Raw genomic sequence first — 13,840 nt, 5'->3', positions numbered from 1 at the left:
TATATCGACGTTCCTTCACAATGACTACGGATTCGCTCGCGTCAGTCTCCTGCTTCCCCTTCCACTCAGATAATGAAATTCACTGGCCGATTGCTAATGTCGTATCAATCTGTAGGCATCATCCGACGGAGTCTCTTATCCTTCCCAACAAGCGCCGCTTCTTCCCCTTCAAAATTCCCAACTTGTCTGTACATTGAGCTCGCAGAACAGCTGGCTGATCCCTGCTAACCGTATGATAGCCATCAACAACTTCGCAACTACATTAGCACCGCGGACCCGGACAGGATTTACGTTGTCGTCGAGCGAGTCATATACTCGATTCACATTTCATCACAAAAGCGGGAGACCATTGCCGTTATTCCGTTCGAGCCAAAATGTCTTGCTGCTGGTCACGGTTGGATTGGGGTGGGGGGCGCCGATAATGGGGAATGCGCATTTGTTGGGCTATCGTCCGATCGGAGTCCGCGCGCCCGTGCCGATACACCGGCTTTCCAGCCGTCGGACGTGGACAGTGCTTTGCCAATCGATCTTGAACCGCCTGCGAGGATATCGCCGCCTTGGATGCCTGGCGACGAGCCTGGACCGGCTCGCCATGGCAATAGTAGGCAGGTTCCGGAGGTGCAATTGCACAAGTTCGGAGGCAGTATCGTCAACTCCGTGACGATCCATCGTCTGCCGGGGGATGGGAAGGAGCTAGCGGAGGAAGATATAGCCATTCTCAGGTATGGGCATGGCAACTTTCCGGTCACCTGAAATGCTGATCGCTTTTGCAGTAATAACGATAAGACCGTTACCGTCTATTCCCTGGCCCGGTCAAAAGTCCTCAAGGTACTTCATCATCCGGCGTGCATGAACTATGCGATCATGTCGCCAGATTCAACCGTCCTTGCCGCGGTTGGTGATGAGACACGTGCATATTTCTATGATGTTACCCGCGACCTCGATGCAGTGACTGTGACGGATGATGGTGACAAAGTTTGTGGATGGAACTGGGACCTTCTTCGTTGTATAGAAATGGACATAGGCACACGCTTTGACGATGGATGCTGTTTTACTGTCGCCTTTTCTCAATTCAGTCGATTATGCGCGATTGGTTCGCAGTCTGGAGTTATCACCATCTTTGACGTTGGGACTATCCGCGATATTATTCGCCAGCCTCAGGGCCAAAATGCGATAATTTGTCGCTTCAACTCGTCAAGAGCTTGCTGCAATGGAGGCGCTGTACGATGTATGGCGTTTGCACCTGAGCCCTGGGATCTCCTGGTATGGCTTGAAGACAAGGGGCGAGCTGGGATTGCCGATGTCCGTCGCGGTTTCGTTCGCAGACAGATACTGGAACTGGATATGAACGAGCCAGACTTGCAGGAAGTCCGTACGGAGCCGTTGCTGGATGACTTATTATTCGAACTCGATAGTCGAGCCTCCCCGGACACACGGCATGAACTCGACGCATCACAGCGAGCGATTGACGCGTTAGATGAAGCACTCCATAACCGAGGCGCGACGGGTTCGGGCAATTCGCCACTAAGTGAGAGCCTGATACAGGACCTCACGGAAAGAGAGAGGCTGATTGTTGAATTTCTGAATACAGCACGATGGACGTCGAGGATGGAGGACGGGTTAGCAGAGCGGCGAGCTAGAGCTAATGCTCATCCTCACCCTACAGTGCGCCCCCGATTCCACGGTCCGACGGATGAGGCCAGTCGAGCCTCCGGTCCTACTTCGCCTCCACCGCGCAGCCATCCAAACCGAGAACTGTACCAAGAAGACTCGCAAACGGGAACTGGTGATCGCAGCCAACACGCGAGACGCCAGGGTTCTGTTCTACTGACTCCTAGCCACAATGAAGCCAGCAGTAGGACACCCGAAACGGGACTAGTAAACCCCGATCCGCAGCCTAGTATTACACTCAGCTGGACTGCTTCGCCCTCAGAGATATACCCTAATCGTTCGGACACCCCTGCGCATGCTGCAGATTCCAGCTCCAGTGAGCTTAACAGTTCCGGTAACGAACAGGGCTCTGCGGCTCGGCTTCATGGCACAATGAACCGTCCATCGGCCAATTTTGATTATTCTAATACCACAGCAGACTTGTTGCCCCCGCCAAGAAACCATCAGCGATCCCGTTCAGGCCACAGACGGCTTGAGAGTCAGGACGGCACGCCCGAGGTTTTGCAAGATCCACCGCGGCTTTCCGGCACTGAATTGAGAGCCAGCGTGGCCGTGGAACGCCTTCGACGGCAACAGCGACAGAATGCCATGTTACCACACAGCCGGCAAAGTCACCTGCGGTATCGGCAGACACAGTGGGATTTCGAACAAGCTCGTTCACCTCGATGGATTCGTAACGTGTTGAACGAACTTCCTGACCGTAGCCTGGGCATTGGTCGAGACCAGGAACCGGGTAGCACAGCTGGTATTGGTTGGGGTGCAGATGGCCGAACATTGTAGGTGCCATGTCTTGCTCTGATTTTAGGGTAAACTCCAGCTGACTGTATAGATACGTCGCCACTGTGGACGGAATCTTCGAATACCAGGTCAATGTAACAGACAGGAAGACCTTCCCTGTCATCACCTATCGTTAGCAAGTAAATCATTAGCCCTGTCATGGGTAAGTTCTGGGATGGTTGCTGAGCACGACTTTCGCCTCAAGGGTGAGCGGCTCATCCAACACCCCCATACTCTTATTTTTACTAAATCCTATTGGGACTGTGATATTCTTTCAATTTGCGCGGGTATATGAAAGGGCGCAGGGTGTGACGGATAATTGGCATTCAGCATACGAGATTGGACGACTGGAGATAGAACACCACCTTTTGATGTTTTGAGGGGATTTCGGGACTGTCCACGACGATGGACGCCTGCTTGTTCCCTGGCATCCCCTTTCCAGCACGGGTATTTGCGCGTTTGTTTCGGGAGCCTTCCGGTTGTAACACTGGGTTCAAATCATCGTTTCGCATTTGCTTTTGGCGTTCTGGTGACTGTATATGATGGATCACTCATTGTACAAGGACCACACTACCTTGTATTGTTAGTAGTAGGGCACATTAACAGGAATAAAAAGTTGTGATATCCTGTGCCGAGTGGCTTAGGTGCCCTTCCCATTCACCACTCTGGGGGAAGCAGAATTTGTGCAAGACCACAACCCCCTGGAGGAAAATCTGTGGGGAAGAAGCTGATCGTTGAGATTTTCCGATTCCCCTCTGTTTTTCTCCCAAATGGCTTTAGTTCATCCGGATGTGAATTAACATTATTCATCCCACCGGTGGGCGGAAGCTGCAGTCCCCACACGACGTCAGAGCCAGAGCTGGTTGGTTCTGGCGCCAGCGAACTTCCCGCCGCCAAACACATCGAATAACCACCGGTGCTAGCTATTCTTTCCATCTCAAAGCTACTACTGACATAGGGTCCATTGTCAATTACTACCCTGTGAATGCTGGATTCTGCCAGCAGGCTTTGCATAGGTCTTAATTAACCTTGGCTTACCGCTTTGATAAGATCTTCCTCCCGTCACGCTACCTTGCGGGGCTCTCTGTTAGATCTCTGCTCAGACGTGTCGTGCGATGCTGAAGTAGATCGCGTACCATCAGAGCTTTCCTTACACCTTCAGCTAGAATTCATAGAAGATGGCGGAGACTCTGACATCGGCGCTGGCGGAATTAAGCCTAAACTCCAAAAACCTTAGCGCATCGGCTTTTGACGCAAGGCTGGCCGAAGAGGAGGATGGTGTCTACAAGGACTTCAAACCTCGTCAAAAGGCTCGGCAGGATGCTGCAGATCTCAAGCAGGAGCTAGAGCAGGAGTTTTTAACCCCTTCATCCACGTTTAGTCCTGAATGGCTGAACCGCTTACAAAGGTTTGATACCCGACATTCGCTGGCATACCCATCTGTTTTGTATACTGACATCGTACAGGAAGTGGGATGTCCCGACGGATTACACTGATCTGTTCGAGGTCGCTGGTACACAGACACGCACTATTGTCCGATTCGATCGGGATGGCCTGGAAGGCCGCGTTACGGGCTACCACGAGGTGACTGTTCCCGCTACTAGTGCAAATGCCAAAAATTCAACGTCACTTCTTCGCCGGCCAGCTGGTCGTGCGGACTTTGTAAGAGGCGCAGCTGGCTTCTTCCCGTTCGCTCCAGGTGGGCTGGATGGTGTCGAGGCAATTGCTGAAATGGAATCTGAAGCCCAGACGCCGGAGCACTCCAGAGCCAGCGGCAAGCAATCAGGCCTCGATCGGATCATTAACTTTGGGGCTGAAGGTGGTCTATTGGAGATTGCTCCTGGTTTCTCTCGGGGACTGAAGTTCGAGGAAGCAAAGTCTAAAGAGGCCGCTGAAGGAGACGAGGAAGTGGAGCACGCTCTTCAACAGGAAGAGGCCGATCTGCATGTTGAGCAAGAGGAGACAGCGTCAGATGCCGGAGGCGTCAAGATCGATGATGAGGCGGAGCTCAGCGATGAGGAAGATATTGACTCTTTGCTGCCTGTCGAGTTTCCAGCGCTGGAACCCCACGCGCCGCTGCTCGCAGGCATGCAGCAACGGAAAGCCGGTAAAGAATGGGCTCATGTCGTCGACGTCAACAAAGAAATCTCGAACTTCCGCGATCTGGTCCCCGACATGGCTCGGGAGTGGCCGTTCGAATTGGATACTTTCCAGAAGGAGGCTGTGTATCATCTTGAATGTGGCGACTCTGTGTTCGTTGCTGCTCATACGTCAGCCGGTAAAACTGTCGTCGCCGAATATGCCATCTCTCTTGCCGCGAAGCATATGACGAAGGCTATCTACACATCACCCATTAAGGCGTTGAGTAACCAGAAGTTTAGAGACTTCAGAACTGAGTTTGATGATGTTGGTATCTTGACCGGTGATGTTCAGATCAATCCGGAAGCAAGCTGCCTTATCATGACTACTGAAATCTTACGAAGCATGCTATACAGAGGCGCTGACCTGATCCGAGACGTGGAGTTCGTGATTTTCGATGAAGTGCATTATGTTAACGACCTTGAAAGAGGTGTTGTTTGGGAAGAGGTCATCATTATGCTTCCCGAACATGTTACTCTGATTCTCTTGTCTGCCACCGTTCCTAACACTTATGAGTTTGCATCCTGGGTTGGTCGCACGAAGAAGAAGGACATCTACGTTATCTCAACTGCGAAGAGACCTGTTCCCCTCGAGCATTATCTCTGGGCCGGCAAAGGGAAGTACAAGATCGTGGACTCCAACAAGCGGTTCCTCGAGAACGGCTGGAAAGAAGCTGATGAGATCATCTCCGGAAGAGACAAAGTCAAGGCTCAGAAAGCGGCCGAGGCCCAAGCTCAATCCCAAGCGAGCAGAGGAGGAACTCCTCAAGGACGAGGACGCGGACAAGCCGGTGGAAGAGGCGGTGCTCGCGGCAATGGACAACGTGGAGGAGCTCCTCGTGGCCGGGGACAGCCTGCAAATAGAGGCACTGGAAACATTGCCCGTACAGGAAGAGGTGGTGGACGGACTACAGCCGCGCAGGACAAAACCGTTTGGGTGCAGCTTGTTGGGCACCTTCGCAAAGAGAATCTGCTGCCTGGTTGTATCTTCGTCTTCTCCAAAAAGCGCTGTGAACAGAATGCCGACTCCCTGTCCAACCAAGACTTTTCCACTGCTTCGGAGAAGAGTCTGATTCATATGTTCATTGAAAAGTCCCTCACAAGACTTAAGCCAGAGGACCGTACCCTCCCACAGATCCTTCGTCTTCGCGAATTGTTGAGTCGAGGCATTGCTGTCCACCATGGTGGTCTTCTACCGATCATGAAAGAAATCGTCGAGATTCTATTCGCTAAGTCGTTGGTCAAGGTTCTTTTCGCTACAGAGACATTTGCCATGGGGCTCAACCTGCCAACGCGAACAGTTGTGTTTTCTGGATTCCGCAAGCATGACGGCAAAGGCTTCCGAGATTTGCTACCTGGAGAGTACACTCAGATGGCTGGACGTGCTGGACGTAGAGGACTTGACAATGTGGGATACGTCATTATCGTCAATGCGGGTCGAGATGAAGCTCCTCCGGCTGGCGCTTTGAGAAGGATGATTCTTGGTGATCCGACTAAACTGCGGTCTCAATTCAGGCTTACATACAACATGATCTTGAACCTCTTGCGCGTGGAGGCCCTGAAGATTGAAGAAATGATCAAGAGAAGTTTTAGTGAGAATGCCACTCAGGCACTGCTCCCAGAGCACGAGAAGCAGGTGCAACTTTCGGAGGCCAGCTTGGCGAAAATCAAGCGAGAGCCTTGTGACATATGTGATATTGACCTTGCGGCCTGCCATGCTGCCTCTATTGAATATGAGAAGCTTACAAGTGAGCTCCACGTGGGTCTGCTTTCATCCCCCGTTGGGAAACGCCTCTTTGTGCCGAAGCGATTGATCGTGTACAGAAAGGTAGACATGCCCCATTACCGATGATCGAGGAGTCCAGCTAACTGTCCTACAGGAGGGTTTCCGAACCGCAGGTGTCATTGTTCGCGAAGGTGTTAGCGGCGGTCAGACACCTAGTATTCAAGTTCTTGAGATAGGAAGGCTCGGACACAAGCGCCATCCCAGCGATATTCTTCCCTTCCTCCCAAAGTTTAGACACTTGTTGCAGACATTGCCCACCCGCGCCGCTGATATGGCGTTGAAAGCGTACAAGGTGCCCCTGTTGGACCTTGAGTGCGTCACAAATACGATAGTTAAGCTTGGTGGTCCTACATGGTACCTTAACATCAAGAAGGGTGAGTTCTGCGGACGCTTTGTGGAGGTCAGTGTTACTAACGCCGTGGACAGAGGCAAGCAAATTCGCAGACAAGGAGCTCACCAAGCATTGCGCTTCGTGGACCAGTTCAGTCTGGGATGAAATAGACTGGGCCCAAATCAAGGAATTACAAGTCAGAGATATATTAGAGAAGCGGCAAAAGCAGGCCTCCATTGCGCAAGGGTGCAAATGCTTGCAGTGTCCCAGCTTCTTGAAACATGTAAGTGACTTGTTGTTCCAAAACACGCTCGACAATGATGCTTACACGCGGCAGTTCGAAATGCAACATGATGAATGGCAGGTTAAAGAGAATATCACGCAATTGAAACAGCTCATGTCCGACCAGAACCTTGCTCTGCTGCCTGATTATGAGCAGCGTATCCAGGTGCTAAAGGAGCTGGGCTTCGTGGACGAGCAGTCTCGCGTGCAGCTGAAAGGAAAGGTAGCATGTGAGGTAAGTGCTTCAATTCTCCTCGTTCAATTCAAACGCTAATCACCGAACAGATTCACTCCGCCGATGAGCTTGTTCTGACCGAGTTGATCCTCGAGAACGTTCTGGCTGAATATGAACCTGAGGAGATTGTTGCCTTGTTATCCGCATTCGTTTTCCAAGAAAAGACAGAGAACGTTCCCACATTGACTCCTCGTCTTGAGAAGGGCAAGGAAGCCATTGTGAGGATCTCCGACCGTGTCAATGATTTCCAGATCCAGCACCAGGTGATCCAAACCAGCGAAGACAGCAACGATTTCGCTAGTCAGCCACGGTTTGGTCTAGCCGAGGTTGTCTACGAATGGGCGAAGGGAATGTCGTTCAACCGTATCACCGACCTTACTGATGTGATGGAAGGCACCATTGTACGGACCATTACGCGTTTAGACGAAACATGTCGGGAGGTGAAGAATGCGGCCAAGTTGGTGGGTGATCCGACGTTGTATACGAAGATGCAACAGGCACAGGAGCAGATCAAGAGAGATGTGATTTTTGCGGCCTCTTTGTACATGTGAAACTACTCAGTACTCGATGGGAAGCAGGGCAACTGGTCAGTGCTGGAGGGATGGCTGTTGTTTGGGGGGGGGGGAGAGGGGAAACCACGTGGGGAATTACTCTTTCCTTTTTTTCCTACTAGATAACTATACTTTTTTTTTCTTTGCCTTTGTTATTGTTGTTTCCAGTGCGTTTCATTAGTTCCCCTTCTCCTTGCCTGAGGCGGCTGCTAGAAGCACACATATAAAGGAACCGAACCCCAGACTCAAATCAATAGACCCTCTTTTGTAAGAATACTAAGAATCAAAAGTCGCTCCAAGCTTGGACCAGGAAAAATTCCGCCTTAGATTGCCCCCAATTCCGAGGCCTCAGGCTCAGGAGAAAAGCAAAATTCTGTTACCGCGCGTGGCGGCGAGGCTTCTGATTAGCTGCCATAGGCGCGGGGCGGGCACGCTTATTTGAAAAACCACGAGAGAAAACCAAACCCAACAAACCCAAAGGGCACTTTTGCTGTCTCTCTGCACATTATTTGACTATCAATCCCTCCTTCTCCTCCTTCCCCCCCGCCTACTTTATCGCCCTCACTCGCCCCCTCCTCCTCCCCTCACACCTCCCGGCTCACACACCGCGTAACGGGGTCTTTTTTTTTATTCTTCCAGCTCGATTTTCTATTACCGGGGGCCCTTGCTGGTGCGAGATGGATGTTGCCGCTTTACGAGACCGCATACAGTCTACCCTCGACCCCAATGCGGACAATCGACGCCAAGCTGAATTGGATTTGAAATATGTATGTGTGGGAATAGAGGCTCAGATATGCTCAGTGTGGCATCATACTTATTTCATATTTCTTTCTAGGCCGAGACGCAACCTGGATTCATAAATGCGCTCTTGGATATTTTGCAGGGGGAACAGAACAATGCCGTCCAACTGTCGGGTAGGTTTTTTTTTTGTGGTGACCGTCCGGGCGATCACCCACCGCCCTTTTTTTTTATCCAACATCCTCATACAACCAAAAAAAAGAGTTAATGATCTAACGTAACGATGATTTTCTCTAGCCGGTGTTTACCTGAAGAACCGCATCAACCGTGGTTGGTCCCCTGTCGAAGAAAGTCCGCTGCGCACACCGATTCCCGAGGAGGAGAAACCGGGGTTCCGTGAGAGGCTGATTCCCGCCCTGGCATCCACGCCGCCGAATGTTCGGGCTCAACTGGTTCCTCTTCTTCAGAAAATCCTTCAGCATGATTTCCCCGAGCAGTGGCCCGGTTTCCTGGACATCACTCTCCAGTTGCTGGGCATGAACGATGCCAACTCCGTCTACGCTGGTTTGCAGTGCCTGCTGGCCATCTGCCGTGTATACCGATTCAAGGCCGGAGAGAAGAGGGAGGAATTCGATAAGATCGTCGAGCACTCGTTCCCTCAGCTGTTGAACATCGGTCTGAAGCTTGTCGATGAGGAAAGTCTGGAGGCGGCGGAAATGCTCCGCATCGTGGTCAAGTCCTACAAGCATGCTATCTACGTGGGTGAACCAAGAAGAGATGAGAGGTTTTCAATTCGGGTGGCTTAATGAGACTAATGCGATGGTGGTATAGTTCGAACTCTCGCCGCATCTCCAAACACAACAAGCGACGGTGGATTGGTGCACGCTCTTCCTGCGTATCATCGCTAAGGAGCCTCCTGCCAGCGCTATGAACGAGTCGAAGGAGGAGAGAGAGCTCAACCACTGGTGGAAGTGCAAGAAGTGGTCGTATGCCAACCTGAACCGTCTCTTTATCAGGTATGTAGATTGCGCGCAGTGTATGCGTGGGGCATTCATCTAATCACACTTCGCAGGTACGGAAACCCTACGACGATGAGCAAGTCGAGCACTCCCGACTACACCCAGTACGGCAAGGCTTTCATCACTACTTTCGCCCCCGAAATTCTCAAGGGATACCTGCAGGAAATCGACAAGTGGGTGTCCAAGGGACAGTGGCTCAGCAACCCCGCGCTTGCTTACACCATGATCTTCCTCGAGGAGTGTGTCAAGCCGAAGGCTATGTGGGAGCACCTGAAGCCTCACATGGACAACTTGATCGCTCACTTCATCTTCCCCATCCTGTGCCAGTCCGATGAAGACATTGAATTGTTCGAGACCGATCCCTCCGAGTACCTTCACCGCAAGTTGAACTTCTACGAGGAAGTTTCGGCCCCCGACGTTGCCGCTACCAACTTCCTGGTGGCCCTCACCAAGAACCGCAAGAAGCAAACCTTCTCCATCCTTACGTTCGTTAACAGCGTCGTCAGCAAGTACGAGTCTGCTCCCGATGACCAGAAGCTGCCCAGAGAGAAGGAGGGTGCTCTGCGCATGATTGGTTCCCTGGCTTCTGTCATCCTTGGCAAGAAGAGCCCCATCGCGGATCAGGTGGAATATTTCTTCGTCCGCCATGTTTTCCCCGAGTTCCGCAGTCCCCACGGTTTCCTCAGGGCTCGTGCCTGTGACACTCTGGAGAAGTTCGAAGCTCTGGACTTCCAGGATCCCAACAATCTGATGATCATCTACCGCAACATCCTCGAGTCTATGACTGACTCCGAACTGCCTGTCAGAGTCGAGGCCGCGCTCGCTCTGCAGCCCCTCATTCGCCACGATATTATCAGGACTTCCATGCAGCAGAACATTCCCCAGATCATGCAGCAGCTGCTCAAGCTCGCAAACGAGGTTGATGTGGATGCTCTCGCCAATGTGATGGAGGACTTTGTCGAGGTCTTCTCCGCCGAACTCACTCCCTTCGCTGTGGCACTCAGCGAGCAGCTTCGTGACACCTACATGCGTATCGTCGGCGAGCTCTTGGAGCGCAATGCGGCCAAGGGTGACGAGGATGCGTACGGCGATTTCTTGGATGACAAGAGCATCACCGCTCTGGGTGTCTTGCAAACGATCGGAACCCTGATCCTGACCCTGGAGAGCACACCCGATGTCCTTCTCCACCTCGAGACGATCCTCATGCCTGTTATCAGCATCACTCTTGAGAACAAGCTCTATGACCTTTACAATGAGGTCTTTGAGATCATCGACAGCTGCACTTTCGCTTCCAAGTCCATCTCTCCCACGATGTGGCAGGCCTTTGAGCTCATCCACAAGACCTTCAAGGCTGGCGCTGAGCTGTACCTGGAAGACATGCTTCCCGCCCTGGACAACTATGTTGCCTACGGCTCGCAAACGATGGTCCAGACTCCTGCTTACCTTGCTGCTGTTGTCAGCATGGTTGAGGACATCTTCCAAGATGAGAAGGTCGGCGGTGTCGATCGGATTTGCGGCTGCAAGCTCGCAGAGACGCTGATGCTGAACCTCCGCGGTGGTATCGATCAATACATCCCCGTTTTCATTGAGCTGGCGATGCGCGTCATCGACGCCGGCGAGGCCCGGACGAAGTCTTACCGCATCCACTTGATGGAGATGGTCATCAACGCCATCTACTACAACCCCGTTCTCAGTCTTCAGGTTCTGGAAGCCAAGGGCTGGACGAACAAGTTCTTCAGCACTTGGTTCTCCAACATCGACAACTTCCGCAGAGTCCACGACAAGAAGCTGTCGATTGCCGCGATCAGCTCTTTGTTGACCTTGAATGCCAATGATGTCCCGGCTAGCGTTCAGCAAGGCTGGCCCAGATTGCTCCAGGGAGTGACCAGGCTCTTCCAGACCCTGCCGGCGGCCATTAAGCGTATGTTGCCTGACCCTAATTATGTCCACAAATGTACTAATAGCGTTATAGATCGTGAGGATGCTACCAAGGAGTCGGACTTCACCTTCGATGAGGAAGAGGACGAAGGTGATGAGGAGAACGACTGGGATGGCGAGGTTGAGTGGACCGAGCAGGATGAGGCTGAGGCGCTCTTGGAGGGTGATGTCCCTGATGACAGTGCCGCTTACCTTGACTTCCTGAACAAGGAGGTGAGTCATATTGAATTGGGATTCGGTTGATCGCCACTGACACATTATACAGGCCCAGAAGTTCGGCTCTTTTGCCGATGAAGACGAGGATGACCTTGATGAGGAGAGCCTGCTGGAGACCCCTCTGGACAAGGTTGAGCCTTATGGCATGTTCAAGCACGTTCTTATGAGTACGTCCATGTTCGACTATTTGAAGTGTACGGCCACTGACAATGAAATAGGCCTCCAACAAGAACAGCCCCAGCTCTACGAAAACCTTGCGAAGATCCTGAGCCAAGAGGAACAGCAAGTCCTCCAGTCCGTGTTCCACGAGGCTGAAGCGAAGGCTTTGGCGGCGGCCAACGCCGAGGCGGCTGGTGTCCAGACCAATGGGAACTAGAAGCGCTACGATGAACCCGGAGGGCTGACGAAACGAGCCAGTCGGTCTCTTCGAGGCAACGAACATCGCAACGAAATACAAAAAAGAAGAAAAAGAAAAATGCCATCCCAGGTTGGATGTCTGTTTTGGCAGGCTTGTAAATCTTCACGTCTGTCGTGATGGCGACGGCTAGTGTTGTTGAGCGGCCTGCTGGATACGTTATAACGCCATCTATGCCTTTTCTTATTTTCTTTTCCTTTGTCATTTAGAACAATTTCTTTTTTTTCTGTCTCCTGTTCCGTTGACGTTTTTACTAACCCTCTGGTGATGTCCCCGGTTATTTTCCCAAAAGTTCCTTTTACCCCCCAATGTTCGAGTGCAGTGGTGCTGCAAATCCGAAGAGAATCGATTCCCCCCAATTAATCCTGTCAATTGACTTATGGTTATAATGTCGGACAACGTGAAGGCTATATTTATGCATTCTGCCAACCTACAGCTGAGTATGAATGATCAGTGCTCTTTGTATGGTGGCCGATGGGCAGCGCGTGCTTTTTTGCAGTAATTTGAGTCCGTGCCTTTTGAGGCATTTAGAAATGTGTAAATACTGTGATACTCCTGTGAATGATTGCCATTTGGCTTAGCAAAGCCTGCGATTTAAGCTACTGGCTTCTAGGACATTGTCCATGACACGAAACTGCTAGCCAGACAGAAGTTAGAAGTCTATCTCTACTACATAGTGGCCCAAGGGGGTTCAGCTGTTAGGCTTCACAAACGGTGCCATACATGTATTGAAGTTTGTTGAAAGCGGTGAACAGTTCTATTTAGTTATTGGGCAATTCAAGCAAAGTGTATTACCATCACAGTATAGTAACAAAATAGTTGTGATGATCTCGCCAGCACTATATCCTCCTATTAATAATGCCCTTTGTCCACGATAGCTTGATATTAAGAGACCTGTTATTTTATAACTATCAACTAATAAAATCCAGGTTTGTTAATGAGCCTCACAGAGTTACGTAGAATAGTAGTCACTAGCAGTATACTCGATGCATTTATGGTCTTTATATATATATATATTTATTCATTTTACCAACATAGCTCTCTTCTGAAATGACTACAGTACGTAGACCTCGCAGTCCAACTATACATGGAACACATTCTTTTCGTAAGGCAAAGCCAAAATCATCCAGCAGAAATGCTACACCATAGGGACTCATGCCGATTAACCATCACAGACCTTGATACATCCTTACTCCAGTATGCAGGATACTATTACATAAGCACAAACATCACGTGATATAATGCAAAGGAATGACATCATCGCCTCCAAGACTGATCATCTTCGCTCATCATCGATCATTAATTGAAGCTGCCATTAAATATACAATGAAATATTTGTTTTAATGAACATCCCCATAAGCAGTAACTTATAACTTAACACTAAGTATTATCAATAAGAGACATACTACTATGTACACCTCCACACGATGAAACAAAGCATCCTACGTAACCACCAACGATTTACAAAGCCATCTATCACCACCTACACGTCATGATGATGTTTCCCAGAACCACATCCATCCACTTCATCCACACCCCCCAATGCCACATAACCTTGACTGGCCTGGGGTTTATATCATAGCTGACTGACAGTGGGAAATCTGGACCCTGAGAGAATTGATATTTAAAGCCCTTCCTTCCTCTTCCTCTTTCCTCTATCTAGATTCAAGATACCTACAAACCATATTCTATACCTCATATATCTGCTATATCCACCTAAAACTACATACAGTGAGTTTCTTC

At 50.7% G+C, this 13,840-nt stretch overlaps 3 protein-coding genes across 3 annotated transcripts; all 3 read left to right on the top strand.

Annotated features, from left to right (window-relative positions):
- Positions 1 to 20: 20 nt before the first annotated feature.
- BO88DRAFT_459102 (uncharacterized protein) lies at positions 21 to 2,585 on the top strand (the record flags this gene model as incomplete). The annotated part of the gene is made up of 5 exons (XM_025711079.1): positions 21 to 40; positions 116 to 184; positions 240 to 722; positions 774 to 2,447; positions 2,501 to 2,585. 5 exons carry the CDS (start codon positions 21 to 23, stop codon positions 2,583 to 2,585), a joined length of 2,331 nt encoding a protein of 776 aa, XP_025557130.1.
- A 787-nt stretch (positions 2,586 to 3,372) lies between these two features.
- On the top strand, positions 3,373 to 7,827 carry BO88DRAFT_399459 (SKI complex RNA helicase subunit SKI2). The gene is made up of 6 exons (XM_025705370.1): positions 3,373 to 3,856; positions 3,915 to 6,414; positions 6,467 to 6,746; positions 6,799 to 6,986; positions 7,041 to 7,220; positions 7,271 to 7,827. The coding sequence occupies exons 1-6, from the start codon at positions 3,627 to 3,629 to the stop codon at positions 7,769 to 7,771; spliced, it is 3,879 nt and encodes a 1,292-aa protein (XP_025557129.1). The 5' UTR covers positions 3,373 to 3,626; the 3' UTR covers positions 7,772 to 7,827.
- A 621-nt stretch (positions 7,828 to 8,448) lies between these two features.
- On the top strand, positions 8,449 to 12,058 carry BO88DRAFT_420448 (putative nonsense-mediated mRNA decay protein (Nmd5); the record flags this gene model as incomplete). Its single annotated transcript, XM_025708447.1, has 7 exons — positions 8,449 to 8,538; positions 8,607 to 8,685; positions 8,807 to 9,306; positions 9,341 to 9,525; positions 9,582 to 11,449; positions 11,501 to 11,679; positions 11,732 to 12,058. 7 exons carry the CDS (start codon positions 8,449 to 8,451, stop codon positions 12,056 to 12,058), a joined length of 3,228 nt encoding a protein of 1,075 aa, XP_025557128.1.
- Positions 12,059 to 13,840: the final 1,782 nt, after the last annotated feature.

The sequence above is a fragment of the Aspergillus vadensis genome (genome assembly GCF_003184925.1).
Source record: "Aspergillus vadensis CBS 113365 unplaced genomic scaffold BO88scaffold_43, whole genome shotgun sequence".
Lineage (NCBI taxonomy): Eukaryota > Fungi > Ascomycota > Eurotiomycetes > Eurotiales > Aspergillaceae > Aspergillus > Aspergillus vadensis.
This window is presented reverse-complemented; position numbering and strand designations above follow the sequence as displayed.

Excerpts from the sequence above, each read along its gene's own strand:
- BO88DRAFT_399459 (XM_025705370.1), top strand. The coding sequence starts at position 3,627 with ATGGCGGAGACTCTGACATCGGCGCTGGCGGAATTAAGCCTAAACTCC. Across the intron at positions 3,857-3,914 it reads TGGCTGAACCGCTTACAAAG|GAAGTGGGATGTCCCGACGG; the intron begins GTTTGATACCCG and ends GACATCGTACAG. Across the intron at positions 6,747-6,798 it reads GTACCTTAACATCAAGAAGG|AGGCAAGCAAATTCGCAGAC; the intron begins GTGAGTTCTGCG and ends CGCCGTGGACAG.